The 14471-nt window shown below is 38.2% G+C and overlaps 1 protein-coding gene across 2 annotated transcripts in view; it reads left to right on the forward strand.

The window, feature by feature from the left end:
* The window catches only part of LOC126416226 (uncharacterized), a 126264-nt gene extending 112343 nt beyond the window's left edge, over positions 1-13921 (forward strand). For both annotated transcript variants that reach the window (XM_050083830.1, XM_050083829.1), the window contains exons 9-11: positions 1306-1542; positions 11456-11571; positions 13763-13921. In XM_050083830.1, the coding sequence (XP_049939787.1) occupies positions 1306-1542; positions 11456-11571; positions 13763-13839 (430 nt within the window). In that variant the 3' untranslated portion in view covers positions 13840-13921. The remainder of the gene's footprint in view (positions 1-1305; positions 1543-11455; positions 11572-13762) is intronic.
* Positions 13922-14471: the final 550 nt, after the last annotated feature.

A 14471-nucleotide genomic window follows, 5' to 3' on the forward strand; every position in this document is an offset into this window, starting at 1 on the left:
TAGATGTTAAGTCCCATAGTGCTCAGAGCCATTTTTTTTTTTAGAACTGGCTGTAAACAAAAGCGTGGTGAGTCATTCGGTGGGGCGTCAGTCATTGCAACAAGGTCGCACAAACCCGTCCGATCTCCCACGTGCGGGCCAGCTGCACACAGCTGTGACTCCTGCAATGTTAGATGTGCAGAGATTCTCGTTCAGGAGATTGATGGATCACAACCAGACATCTCATTACTCAACTGGTTGTCTGTTGGTAGTGTCACACACTCTCTTCCACCATTTGGGGTGCTCAAAGGTGTGTGCCCGCTGGGTTCCTCGTCACCTAACAGAAGACCATAAAGAGAAAGTTCTCTCCGTTTGGCCCAATGAAGGATGCACATGGACAATGGAGAGGTTATTGATGCTGCACGATGTTGGCTTCAATGTCGACCAGTAGAGTGGTAGCCCACAGGCATACAGGCTCTCCCAGTAAGGTGGCATAAAGCTGTCGCACTGCGGTGAGATTATGTTGAAAAATAGGGTTATGTAGCAAAAGAGTAGGGAATAATATGGTGTACTTGGAATACTGATTAAAACCAACATGCTTTAAGGAAAAAAAGTGAGCATTACTTATTGAACGCCCCTCATAAATTTTCAGTTACACCTACTTGCTTTTGTGATTCATAATAAATCGTATCCTTTCAAAATGAGATACAAATGGCACCTAAACAGTACAAAAGTTTAAATCGTCCCTCTTTTTTGCTTTTACAATTACAATAATAATGGTTGTAGGGAATTTGAACAAAATGGCAGTATCTTCTTGTGGTCACTAACCATTGGCAAAAGATGTCGCTCTGATCGGTGTGGGTATTATCCACTCCCAGAAAAATATTTGCAACTGTGTTGCTCTGATCCCCGATTTTCAAAATGAAACAAAAATTGAAATTTTGTAGTTATTTTGTAAAAACCACAATTTATAAAAACTTTTTAATTGTACCTTAAAAGAAAAATCTACCTCTCACCATTGGGCAACAAAGATAGCAGTATGGTTGATAATTCTGTGAAATTAAATTCTTTATACATAGTGGTTACCCTTTTAAAAATATGTATCATTCAGCTAACAGCTTCCTCTAAGGGACTATCCAAAGTTTATGATGTTTTCAACATAGTAAGAATATTATGAAAACGAAAATTGCTACTCACCATACGGCGGAGATGCTGAGTTGCATCTCTGCTATATGGTGAGTAGCGTCTTTCCTTTTCATAATATTTTTACATTCCATCCTGGATTTTCCATTGTTTGATTTCAACTTAGTAAGTCATTGTTTTCAGGATATCGGATGTTGATAACTGTATGACTTGGCTGGCAAAGAGGCATGCTGCGCTTGAACTTGTGGTAGCTGCTGAGAGGTGGCTGTTACTTGACAGAGACTATTTATCAACATTAGCAGTAGATGCAGTAGTGTTCTGTGACTCTACTGTTCACAGTCTGGAAGACTTGTTAATTAAACCAACAATAAAAATGCACACTACTGTCGATATGGCACTAGTTCTGCAGAGTCTGAACAGGTATTTTGCTGTCATAAATAATGTTAGCTTTCTATATTTAGTGTGTATTTATTTTACAGTTATCGATCAGGTATTTAAAATACAATGCAGTTAGTCACAAATTGCTGCCTATGATTTAAGCATTGCTTCATGCTTTCTATTATTTTAATTTACACCTAGCTCACATTTCATATAACTACTTTGTACTGATATGAGACATGTCTATCTACTACTGTTGCTACTACTAACTGCTCAAAAATACTAATTGCTGCCTGTGATGCAGTAGTTAAAATAACAAGGTAGAAATGCTAGTCAGGACTTACCTTTCAACAGGCAGATTTACTAACAGTGCCAGGAGAAAAACTTAAACCTAGAAATACCTTGCATGCTCCTTTTTCTTGGAGGAAAGAGGGATTGGTTGGAAAAGTTTAAAAAGGAGAAGTAGGTCACTCAGACCCTAAGTTGAGAGTTTTAGTTAATATTTCATAGTTAGCAGTTACAAGCTATTTTACAGGCCAAATATTTCTAATTATGTTATTTAAAAACAAGGATGATGTAACTTACCAAATGAAAGCGTTGGTATGCTGATAGACACACAAAGAAACACAAACACACACACAACCTAAGGTTGCTTCATCAGGAAAGAGGGAAGGAGAGGGAATGACGAAAAGATGTGGGTTTTAAGGGAGAGGGTAAGGAGTCATTCCAATCCCGGGAGCGGAAAGACTTACTTTAGGGGGAGAAAAGGACAGGTATACCCCCGCGCGCGCGCACACACACACACACACACACACACACACACACACTTGTGGAGCATAAGCAACATAATTAATTTCATTTACTGCTGCAGTGCCAGTTATTAAATGATGTACAGTAACATCTTTCACTGAAATATAGCTATTAATCTGATATTTAGTTTACTATGTAATGTTCACAAAGTGTGAACATCTGTTTATCTCATACAATGAATATCATAAATCAGTCCCTTTTCAGTTAAATAAGAAACCATAAAAAATCACATAAATGTAATTTTTCATTGAACTGTAAAATTTAAACAAGCAGTCTAGGCAAAGTGCCATCACAGTGGACATCTATCAAAACTGCTGCAGAGTAGTGAGAAATGGTCGAGACTGTGAAGAGTGTATATCCTTTTTACGTTCAATCATTCAGTCATCAGATGATGATCCATAAAGCTCATGGATGAAATCTTTCAAGAGAGTGGATTGACACAAGTTGTATTTTAATAGAAAATTGCAGCTACTTAAGGGCTGTTAAGGATATTTTGGAACAAATGATTAGTTTGTATCTACTCACAATGGTAATTCTGGTAATTACTTTTGCATTAAAGGTGCCTTAAGGGAAAAGTAGCTTGTATTCAGAAAGCCACTGCTGGTTCTCTACGTTCTTCAGCTGCTGTTTTTAACTTCTACCTCTACATACAAAGCAGTTATATAGGTAGATAGTTACATGTTCTGGCTTTAGACAGGGCAATTGAGCCTGACCGACCAGTGTGCCATCATCTGCCACTGGATGCGGTACAGAAGGGCATGTGGTCAGCATGCTGCTCTCTGGTCATTGTCAGGCTTCTTAACCCTAAAGCAGTTATATAACAATTAATTTCAGCAAAATACAGTGTTGGCTAAAATTGCTTGCACTCCACACTCTGCAACACATGGTATAATGCATGGCAGAAGATATTAAGCATGGTACTACAGATTAAGGTTTCACCTTGTTTGGTTCTCATGTGGAGCATGGAAATAATGACTATTTTCAGTATCGCTGTGGCACTGATACTAGTCTAATTGTGACTTCGTAGTCCTTAAAGGAGAAATATATACAGGGGTGATAGCGTACTCCTTGATTCTTTACTTAATACTCACTCTCAAACCTTTGTAAGCAGGCTTTCACGTTATAGTTGGCTGTCTTGAAGCATCTGCCTGTTCAGGGTTTTCAGCATTTCTGTATTGCCCTCAAGTAAATTAAAAGAAACCTGTTACCATTCGTACTGCCCTTTGTAAACATTCAGTTTCCCTTGTTAGTCCTATTTGGTATGGATCCCCAACACGCTTAAACAATATTCTGTTATGAGTTACATAAATTTTCTGTAATCTCTCTCTCTCTCTCTCTCTCTCTCTCTCTCTCTCTCTCTCTCTCTCTCTCTCTCTTGTGCATAATGTTAAAGTTCTGAACATTGTGAGCAAGTTTACAACCTTCGAATACTTAAAAGATGTAACTGAATATTTATGAATTTTTTTGGGACAGTAATTGATTACAGATAACAGCATCACCACCAAAAGCCTGAAGTTACTATTGTCTGCCAGGTCATTGAAGTAAAACATGGGCAGCAAAGGTCACAAGACACTAGCCTGGGACAAGCTTGATGTTACTGCTGTACCTGTTTATAATTTTCAACCCATGATAACATGCAGCTTACTCCCTACCAACAAACATTAAATCTAGTAACAAATTTTTGTCTCAAATCTTGTGGGATTGTTGAAAAGCATGATGTGATACTGAGTTGAATGCTTTTTGGAAGTCAAGAAATATAGCATTTATGTAATTGTGATAATCCATGGCTTTAAGGACGTAATGTAAGAAAAGTGAGTTGGATTTTGCATGACTGATTTTTTCGGGATCCATGTTGGTTGACATGGAAGAGGTCATTTTATTAAAATTATGTAATTATTTGAGAGCTTAGAATATGTTCTAAGGTTCTGTGATGGATGGATGTTAATGATATCGGGTGATAGTTTAGTGTGCCATGCGGAGTGGTCGCGTAGTTTTAGGTGTCATGTCACGGACTGCGTGGCCCCTCCCAGTTGGAAGGAGCACGCCATTGGAGACACTGGCAATCATGGGGGATTTTCTCACAATGAGCCAATCATCTTGTTCACTGTCACCGTCTAACAAACATACGCGGAATGAGACTAACGATTCAAAGACACACCCAGCTCCACCACAGTTTCTTGTGGTTTCAAATACTGAAGACTGTCAGTCCTTTGCTACAGTAAGTCAGTTTATTATTCAGAAAGGTGTTGATGGAATCACTGACCCTGTGAAATCCTGCTCTCAGTTACGAAATGGTACTTTGCTTTTGGAGACGACTGATTCTCAATCACAACTACTTGCAGCTTAGCTCCTCCACGGCTATCCTGTTCATGTCGAGGCCCATCGTACGCTGAATTCTTCCTGTGTTCTTATTTACATTAACCTGCTCGATGGTCTGACTGAGATAGAAATCCAAATGTACCTCCTGATCAGGGTATCATTGCAGTACATCGGATGATGAGCAAGGTAGATGCATCCTTATTGCCCACACTCACTCTTTCTCACTTTTTGTGGAGTTGTGCTTCTGTCAAAGATCAAAGCAGGCTGTGAAGTTATCACAGTACAACCGTACATTCCGAACCCAATGTTCTGCTACCATTGTCATCGTTACAACCACACTAGAGAGCCCTGTCGACACCCAGCCAAATGTGTAACCTGTGATAGTGCTGCTCATGAGGACGATTGTTCGCCTCCTCCTCCCCGCTGTATCAACTGCAACGGCAACCATGCTGCCGCCTCCTGAGATTGTCCCAAGTATCTCGATGAGGGGGTTGTCCGGGAGATCCAGGTGAAGGAAAAATTGCCTTCCCTGGTTGCTCACAAGTTGTTGGCTAGCTGGAAACCCTGCATTTTACCAACTGGCACAGACAGTACTGCTCTTGCTACATCTCACTACATTAAGGGCATGGCCAAGCAGACATGCAACCTCAAACTTAGCACTGCGGTTGCGAAATTTCCCAGTGTCATGGTAGCATCCCCGTCTCCTCCTCCAGCTGTGCAACAAACCACCAAACTTTCACCTCACAGGTTGAAGTCATCTGCTATAAAACACTGGCTCAGTTTGTTTCAGTGAGAGATTATAACTTGGACTTGTTAAGAGGATATGACTGTAGTACCCTGAGTTCTTCCTGGTTGCTGCCTCCTTTGTACAGAGCCCCTTGGTCTGCCACTGACACTCCCACTTACAGTTAGGCTGTCAAATAGTGAAAGGTTCTGTATCTCCTGGATAGGAGACAAATAGGAGAAGAATGTATTTGCAGTACCTTTGTTGTCTTGGTGGGTATGAGGCTCCCAATAGCTCTGCCAACACAACCATTCGCAGCAGCTTTCAATTTCGTGATAGCAGTCAGGATGACTCCCTGCTGTGTATGGACAACTTCTTCCACTCTACATTCCTGAAAGTTCTCTTTTTTTTTATGAAATATATAGTACAGGATGAATGTATGAATTAATGTTGTAAAGTGAGTCACTATCTAGCTTCTTAGTCCCTTGCTTATTTGTCAGTTTTTCAGGATGCCAAATGTCACTAAAGTTTTCACAAATAGTAGGTTTGTTAACACCTGGGGCAGGGTTCCCAATCATTGCACTTCCCATCATGCCACCTCATATCGGTTCTCGTCCTGGCACGTTAACATTGATGAGGTCTTAAACAAAGTGCCTAGTCAGAGAAGTTGCACTGTTGGCTGTAACATGCAGAAGACTTACTATGTTGGTACTGCACATTTCTCTATTCTGACTGAGATACATTCATGCTGCAGTGTTCTTCTTTGGGACACCAGTGTAGACGTTGGCACAGAAACAGCTAAGTGAAAAACCTGTGCAATATGTACATTTATTTATACGTAAAAGCTGACTTAGAAATTTTCATTTGTGTGAGATCACGTGTGCAAGATTTGTACCCTGGTTTGAAATTCTAGATTTGGATATTTACTGTTTGCATTTCTTCTACATAATCTTGCATTGATTGTATAAATGCCTGTTTGTATTGTAAAATTTCGAACATTTTCAAGTGCCCTGATAAACTTGTGGTGTTAATGTCCATTGCAGGCTTAAACTTATTTGTACTCTCTTAAAATTTTGTGAACTGTAAGTCTACACCTGTTCAAAACCACCGTTCTCTAATTTCATCGTGTAATTATATGAGAAATAGATTACTCTTTTTAGAATTTTCAGACACTTACAAAAATACAAGGGTCGTTCAATAAGCAATATCCCACTTTTTTTTCTCAGAACATATTTATTGTTAAGAGTCAGAATTTGGTGACAATATACATCAACATGTCTTGTCCATGTCCTATTTTTCTACATAGTTTCCATCACATTCTATGGCTGTACGCCAACTTTGTGGAAGAGCATGTCTTCGCTGCTGGTAAAAGCTCTTGTCCTGTAGGCATAGCCTTGTTTTCACTCTATGACTGACACTCTCGTTATCTTCAAAGTGTGTTCTTTAAGCGGCCCAAAGAAGGAGAAGTCCGAGGGTGCCAGGTCTGGACTGTAGGGTGGATTAGGCGTTGATGTCTGACCCAATTTGGCAATGTATTCTCAGGTTTTCAGACTTGTGTGTGGGCGTGCATTATCATGTTGGAGCAAGATTTCTGCTGGATTGTTGTCTGATCGAACACATCGAAAACGGTTCTTGAGTTTATTCAGAATCTTCATGTATGCCTCTAAATTGGTGGTTGACCCTCTTGGCATAAATGTGCGAGGGGGTTGTCTTGAGTTTCTTCTTTTGTGGCAAATGAGGATGATGCCACTCCATGGACTGCCTTTTTGTTTCCAGTGCAAAGTGGTGCACCCAGCTTTCGTCCCTCATAAAGATCCGTGACAGAAACTCCTCTATATTGGTCTCAAAACGCTCCAACAATTAGATGAGATGGTCTTTCCTTGGATCTTGCGTCCGCTGTGAGCATTTATGGAACCCATCGTGAGCACCTCTTTGAATATCTGAGAGTCTTGATTATTGCAGGCGCAGTTCCAGTGCTGACCGACAACTGTAGAGCCAATTGTTGAGTTCTGATGCTCTGGTCAGCACGAATAATGGTGTCTGCATGAATCAGCATGTCTGGAGCAGTGGCTGTGACATGATGTCCTGAGCTTGGCTGATCACGGAGCTCTGTTTCTGTGTTTTCTAAGGCTGTAACTTTCTTTACCCATCACCCAACTTTACTCCTATCAACTGCAGCATCGCCATACAGTGTACACAAATGTTTATGGATGTTCATCACAGTTTCTTTTTCTGCACACAAGAATTCAATAACAGCATGCTGCTTGTAATGTAGACGTCATTTTGATGGTGTACTACAGCTGTACCATTTGCCAGAATGGTTCGAAACTTCACCGGCGCACAGAACATCCATCAAATGTGAAGCACCAACAAGGATGTTTGTCTATGTATGTTAACGGCAATTTAAAAAAAAAATGTGGAGCATTACTTATTGATCGACCCTCATTCATTTTCATAAGTTACCAGTACTAGTCTTTTGGATAACTTATTTCATAGCAAGCCAATGTTGTGATTCACAGTTACTGCGAAAGAATAAATCACCCCGAATTTCACTGTATGTTAATGTAAATAAGCATGCATTTTTGAGAGATTTTGGTTGTTACCATTGTCCTGTGCATAATATAATTTGTTATTAATCGGTGTTTGTGATTTAGTAACTGTAGATTATTTTGTAGCTAACATATTGGGTTACATCTGGTGTTCCCTTAAAGAAGATACATTATCTAAATTTATTATAAATTAACTCTGTTTTCAAGTTTGTTAGCAACTATAATTAATTTCAAAAATTTGTAGGTAACTAGTAATTTTTACCACATGTTTTTCTGCTGCCTTATTAGAAATTTAATTTTGTGTATTTGCTTCAGTTCTGACAGGGAATTAGTACTTTCTTAGCTCGACAGATCAAAAGATAAACTGCTGGCTTAGTCTAAAATTATTTGTTCACTGTGCTGTTATACATTGCACCAGCCAAAATGCAGCTTCACTGTGAATACTGTTCTCGAACACAGGATGAGTTGATTACATTAGTAAGCAGCTGGAAATTTCTGTGACTACTGTCAAACCATTTGCAGCTGCTGCGAATCAGTGTGTTATAAGAACTCCTGAGAGTCTGCCTGTAGTACCAGTACCAAAGGTACCTCAAGTACTATCCTGTCCTGTGGATCCTGTCTCCTCTGTAGAAAGTACAGGAGCTGCCGTTACTCATCCACTAAGGGAACAAGGTGCAACAAGCTGCAGATTGTGGTGCACGTTACAGCAAATGATGCCTGTCATCTGGGCTCCGACGTTATAGTCGGATCATTCCAACGACGCAGAGAAGGTACCAGCCATGTGCCCGCAGTTTCAATGAAGCTCACAGTTTTAAGCATTGTCCGCAGAACTGATTGTGGCCTCTTGGTTCTGAGATGAGTGGAAGAACTGAACCAGGTCCTTCGAAGATTCTATGACAAGTTAGCCTGTGACTTCCTGGATTTACACCATAGGGTTGAGAACTGTAGGGTCCTCCTAAATGGGTCAGGTGTACACTACACATAAGAGGCTGTTACCAGGTAGCTGAATGTGTGCAGGGTGGACACAAGGTTGGTTGGTTGGTGTTTTTTTTTTTTTTTTTTTTTTTTTTTTTTTTTTTTTTTTTTTTTTTAGATTAAGTGACTCCAACCACTCCAGATAACGATAGTTGTAAGAAACCCAGAAGTATCGTAATATCAGAAGAAATGCCTCACACAGGTGAGAGTATTAAAATCCAAGTGGTCAACTGTCGAATCGTTCGCAACAGAGTGCCTGAATTCAAAGAGCTTCTGAAAAGCATTGTAGCTCACATAACAATAGGTACAGAAAAGTGATTGAAACCTGAAATTGATAGCAGAGAGATTTTTGGAGAAAATTTAATTTATATTGAAAGGATAGGCTAATGGGAAGTGTAGGTGGTATACTTGTCGCAGTAGACAAGGAACTCAAATCGACGGAGACGGAAATTGAAACAGCAAGTGAGACTGGGCAAGACTCAGTATCAGGGGTTTAAATAAAATGGTAATTGGATGCTTCTGTCATCTCCTGATGTAACTGAAAATGTAAGAGAAAACCGTCAGTTCACTTGTATGTACGTTCCCCAATCATACTGTAATCAATCATGGAAACTTTAATCATCCAACAATTAATGGGGACAATTACAGTTTTGTTGGTGGTGGGTGTGATAAGACATCCTGTGAAACTTTACTAAATGCCTTCTCTGGAAATTACCTAGAACAGACAGACAGGAACCCCACTCATGATGGAAATATATTGGATCTAATGGCAACAAATAGACCTGACCTCTTTGAGGGTGTCCACATCGAAATTGGTATCAGTGACTGTGACACGGTTGTGGCAACAATGATTACCAGAGTACAAAGAACAACTAAAATGAGCAGAGAGGCATATGTGTTCAGAAAGCTAGATAAAAAAATCGGTAGTGTTATATCTAAATGAGGAACTTAAAAATTTGAGCATAGTGCAAGAGCATGTAGATGAGCTATGGCTCATGTTTAAAAGAATAGTTGACCATGCACTGGTAGAACAGTTAACGACGGGAGTGACCCTCTATGCTATACACTCACTGTAAAGAAATTTCTAATGAAACAGGCTACTACAGAATGAGTGTAAAATAAAGCATTGGACTATGGATAGAGATGCTGAATGAAACACGTTTTGGTGTCAGAAGAGCAATGAGTGAAGCCTTCAGTGACTACCATAGCAGAATATATATAATATCAATGAAACAAAGGAAACTCCAGGTAGGAATATCAACAATGTAGGAAAAGACAAGATTGCTACTTGCCATAAAGCAGACATGTCAAGTTGAAGACACAATTGAGACACTCGCATAAAGCTTTCGGCCACAGCCTTTGTCAGAGAGAGAGAGAGAGAGAGAGAGAGAGAGAGAGAAGCAAGCACACCTAATGCACACGTGACCACCAATTCCAGCATCACAAATCGGAATGCCAGGCCGAAGATGCTGGATTTGGCCAACTTTATACGTGTCTTCTTTATGGTAAATACTTTCCTACATTGTTGTTTTAACATCAGTGACTCACAGATGGAATCGGCCAACTCTCACAAATACCTGGGTGCAGCACTTTTTAGGGATATGAAATGGAATAATCACATAAGCTCAGTTGTGGGTGAAGCAGGTGGTAGATTTTGGTTTATTGGTTATATACTGGGGAAATGCAATCAGTCTACAAAGGAGACTGCTTACACACGTTCGTGCAAGCAGTTCTAGAATACTGCCCAAGTGTGTGGGACCTGTACCAAGGGAATATTGAACTTATACGGAGAAGGGCAGCATGAATGGTTACAGGTTTGATACGTGGAAAAGTGTTACAGAGATGCTGAGGAAGCTGAACTGGCAGCCTCTTGGAGATAGACATAAATTATCCCAAAAAAGTCTACTAACAAAGCTTTAAGAACAGATTTTAAATGATGATTCTACAAATGTGCTACAGCCCCTTACATATTGCTCACATAGGGATTGTAAGGACAAGATTAGAGTAATTGCTGCAGGCACAGAGGCATTCCAGCAATCATTCCTCCCATGCATCATATGTGAATGGAACGGGAATAAACCATAATAACTGGTACAGTGGGATACAGTCTCTGTCATGCTCTTCAGTGGTTTGCAGAGTGTAAATGTAGGTGTGTTATTTAGTTGATAGTCTGTGGTTTTCCTTTGCATCAAAACTTCTGACACCAACAACATCTGTATCTCTTTGTTTACAAGCTGTTTTGCTGCCAGAGTGCTCTAACCATTTGTTAAGTATAAGTTGTCGTATGAAAATGAAATATTACACAGAGTGTAAATGTGTTAACATTTTACACTGTGGGTAACTTTTTGAACTTAATGAAATAATATGCACTCCCTAATTGTACTGTTTAAATAATTGGTGAATTTTACTGAAACCTTTGTTACATGTAAATAATGCTTACTGCACATGAATTAGTTAACTATTCATAACACACATTACACGCTAATGTCACACTATTATAGTCTTAATTTCATGTTGTAAACAGTACCATTTTAATACCATTTCAATTCTTGATATATGGAATGTTAATTGGTTTCAGTGAATTTCTGCACTTTGGATTAAGTTTGACTTCAGAAAACAAATGTTTAAAAGTGAAATCTATGTTTGTTTTCACTAAATCACCAATATTTCCAGAGAAAGTTTGCTACAAAGAAGGTAAGTTGTCTAAACTGTGTTCTTATAATTGAATTAATGTGTTAATTAGCTAAATTCTTGACAGTTTCATCTGTTGTGTTGCATATTAATTTGCGGGGAGCAAAAGAGTGCACGTAAAACAAAGGAGTAGGAAACAAATTTACTGGACTGATGAAAACTAAATATGGCTCTTGATTCCTAAACATTCCATTACCTGCTCACCACATGTGGAACTATGTGAGTAAATAGGTATTATTTCAAGCAGTTCATGGTGCTATGAGGTTTTGAAACAGGTGGTGACCAAAGAACTTTGAGGAAAATTAACCATAAACATGAATTAGTGGAACTCTGCATGAATTAAAAATAGAAAGGTAAAACACATAAAATAAGGGAAAGGTAACTACTTACCCACAGAAGATTGGTTGTGTAATAGAAGGCAGTTAACACTAGCTTTTGAGACCTGTACAATTAATTGGTATTGTTAGCCTACTGTCTCTAGAACATGGTACTATGCTCTTTTTGTGATTGATGGGAGACAGACTGTGGACGATGAGGGTTGTTGATTTCCTCAATACAAATACTGATTGTTTTACAAAATGGCTTTCATACAATGTATACAAGTACTGATTGTTTTACAAAATGGCTTTCATACAATGTAAGTGATCCACTACCAGACTGTAATATGTTACATACATCTCATCATCTATACTCTTCATTTGTTCCACTGCATATTCAGATAGCATAAAAGCTGTACATTATTAAATAAAAAGAATTTTAAATAAAAATAGACATTCTGAAATATCTGCAATATAATCTTACTTGTGTTGTTAGAAGCTATTTTAGCACTGTTGGACAAGATGATGTTTAGTTACAACACTTATAAGATACTTATGCAGTGTTACACTAGTGTACCAGGAAGCTAGTTTTATGAAAGACTGAAAATTTAGAGTCTTAAGTAAATTTATGTTCCTCAGAAACTATTAAAGTTATCAACTTGAGACTTTAATGCTGATCTATTATTATATAAGTATGCTGAAGAAAGTGTTCCTGCAAGTGGTGTACTGGAACAGACAAAATTAATCAACAGATTGGAGTATAACATAGTGACCCAACAAACTTACACAGCAGCACCATATTTGGAATGGGCATCGCATGCCAATGAGTTCTGTCTCACTAAATCTCTGTTCACATCAGCATACTCAAAGGCAGTCAATCGTACCACTTAATGAGCGATTAATAACCCTATGCCACACAGTCACCATGGTTTTTAAAGCAAGCACAAAATGCAGTAAATACACACAAAGTGCATTCCACTCTTGGTCTAAAAATGTACTTTTTTAAAGTATTGAAGTATCATAGTTAAGATTTTTTCAACCCTTGAGTGCATGGAAGGTGTTCAGAATTTGGCGACTGTGGCAGAGATGACTAATAATCAAGCATTGGGTAACATATGCTAAACAGAAAAGTCCGCATTACATTTATGATCTGAAGAATGTTTTTAGACCACAAGGGTTATGTATTTGGAGAAGTCGTTCTTAAAGTAGTTCATGATGGTAAGATTGGAAAAAGGTAGTATTACCTCTCAAATGTGAGATAAACGGATTTAATCCTGTCTCCAACATGTGTAGGTGTATTCCTTTTCATAATGAATGAAGACAGCCACAGGATATAGATCCCATAACTATTCATTTTACAGATTAACTAAACTCTGTAAACATTATTAGCTGGTTTCAAATCATCATTCACAGATTTTTGAATAGGGTAAAGTAGGCTCCACCCAGCTATCTAAATATCTGCTGAATGTTGGTAGTGTTCCTTCAAAAAGACTGACAAAGTCACTCATTTTTATCCAATCAGAGTTAGAACAATGTTTCTGCTCATTTTAATGGGGAGGTTAAAAGGTTTTACTACTCCCAATTGAAGTGGTCAGAAACACCTACTTAATAATGGTTACATAATTTACTCTGTGCAAGAATTCAATCAACGACCTACAGTAATTCATTCTTACTCTATTAAAGTAAGAGCTCTTCATTTTGCTGTGATGTCAGTCATCAGAACATTAATGTAAAGAAGTGGATGGTTATAGTAAATTTAGCATCACTTAATTATCATAGATTCTAATTTTAGTTAGACTTTGTGGGCTGTACATTGAATGTATCCAAAATCAAAAATGAAACTGATTGTTATTTGACTAAACAATCTTCTGTTCCAGATACCTCGGACCTTTCAAGTGACTGTGAATCATACAACTGTTATGAACTTCTTCGCATCAGTGACAAAGTATTTTAAAATCAGTTTTGCTGTGCGCCAGTAATTTTGTACATACAGTGTTACAAAACGAGAAGTCTATTAAAACTGAAAAAGAAATGAATTGTGATTTAGTAATCTCCTAACATACAGATGCTATAAACATTTGATTAGAGCATAGGAGACATGTCAAAAAAAATTAGTAGTATAATTTAAGTGATATAAAACTATAGTTAATGAGACCTGATAGTGTCATTAATTTTAAGTTGATAAATTACATCCCATCAAATAATCAGCTCATCCTTTATGAAATCTTCAACTGAGTTATAAGATCATTGGAGGAATGACGTAACTTTTTCCGGTAAGTCCAGCTTCATACTCTTAATGTTCTTGGCTTTAGTTTGCTGTAAATTTTCATTCCAGTTTACTAGGTGTCTCAAAATGTAGTTGCACGTGTGACAGGGAGCAAAAAATTATCAATATTTCTCATATTATATGAATGAGCAAAACAAGTTTCCTTGAATACTTCTAAATTCCTGTGTAAAAAATGATAATATAAATACGTAAGGTGAAAACTGTTGAACATTAGATTTTTAAATAATGGGCAACGTGATTCTCTTGGATGTACAGCCAGTTTCTAATGATTCTTTTTTGCAGTTTTCAGTATATGCGAT

Source organism: Schistocerca serialis, chromosome 8 (assembly GCF_023864345.2).
Source record: "Schistocerca serialis cubense isolate TAMUIC-IGC-003099 chromosome 8, iqSchSeri2.2, whole genome shotgun sequence".
Lineage (NCBI taxonomy): Eukaryota > Metazoa > Arthropoda > Insecta > Orthoptera > Acrididae > Schistocerca > Schistocerca serialis.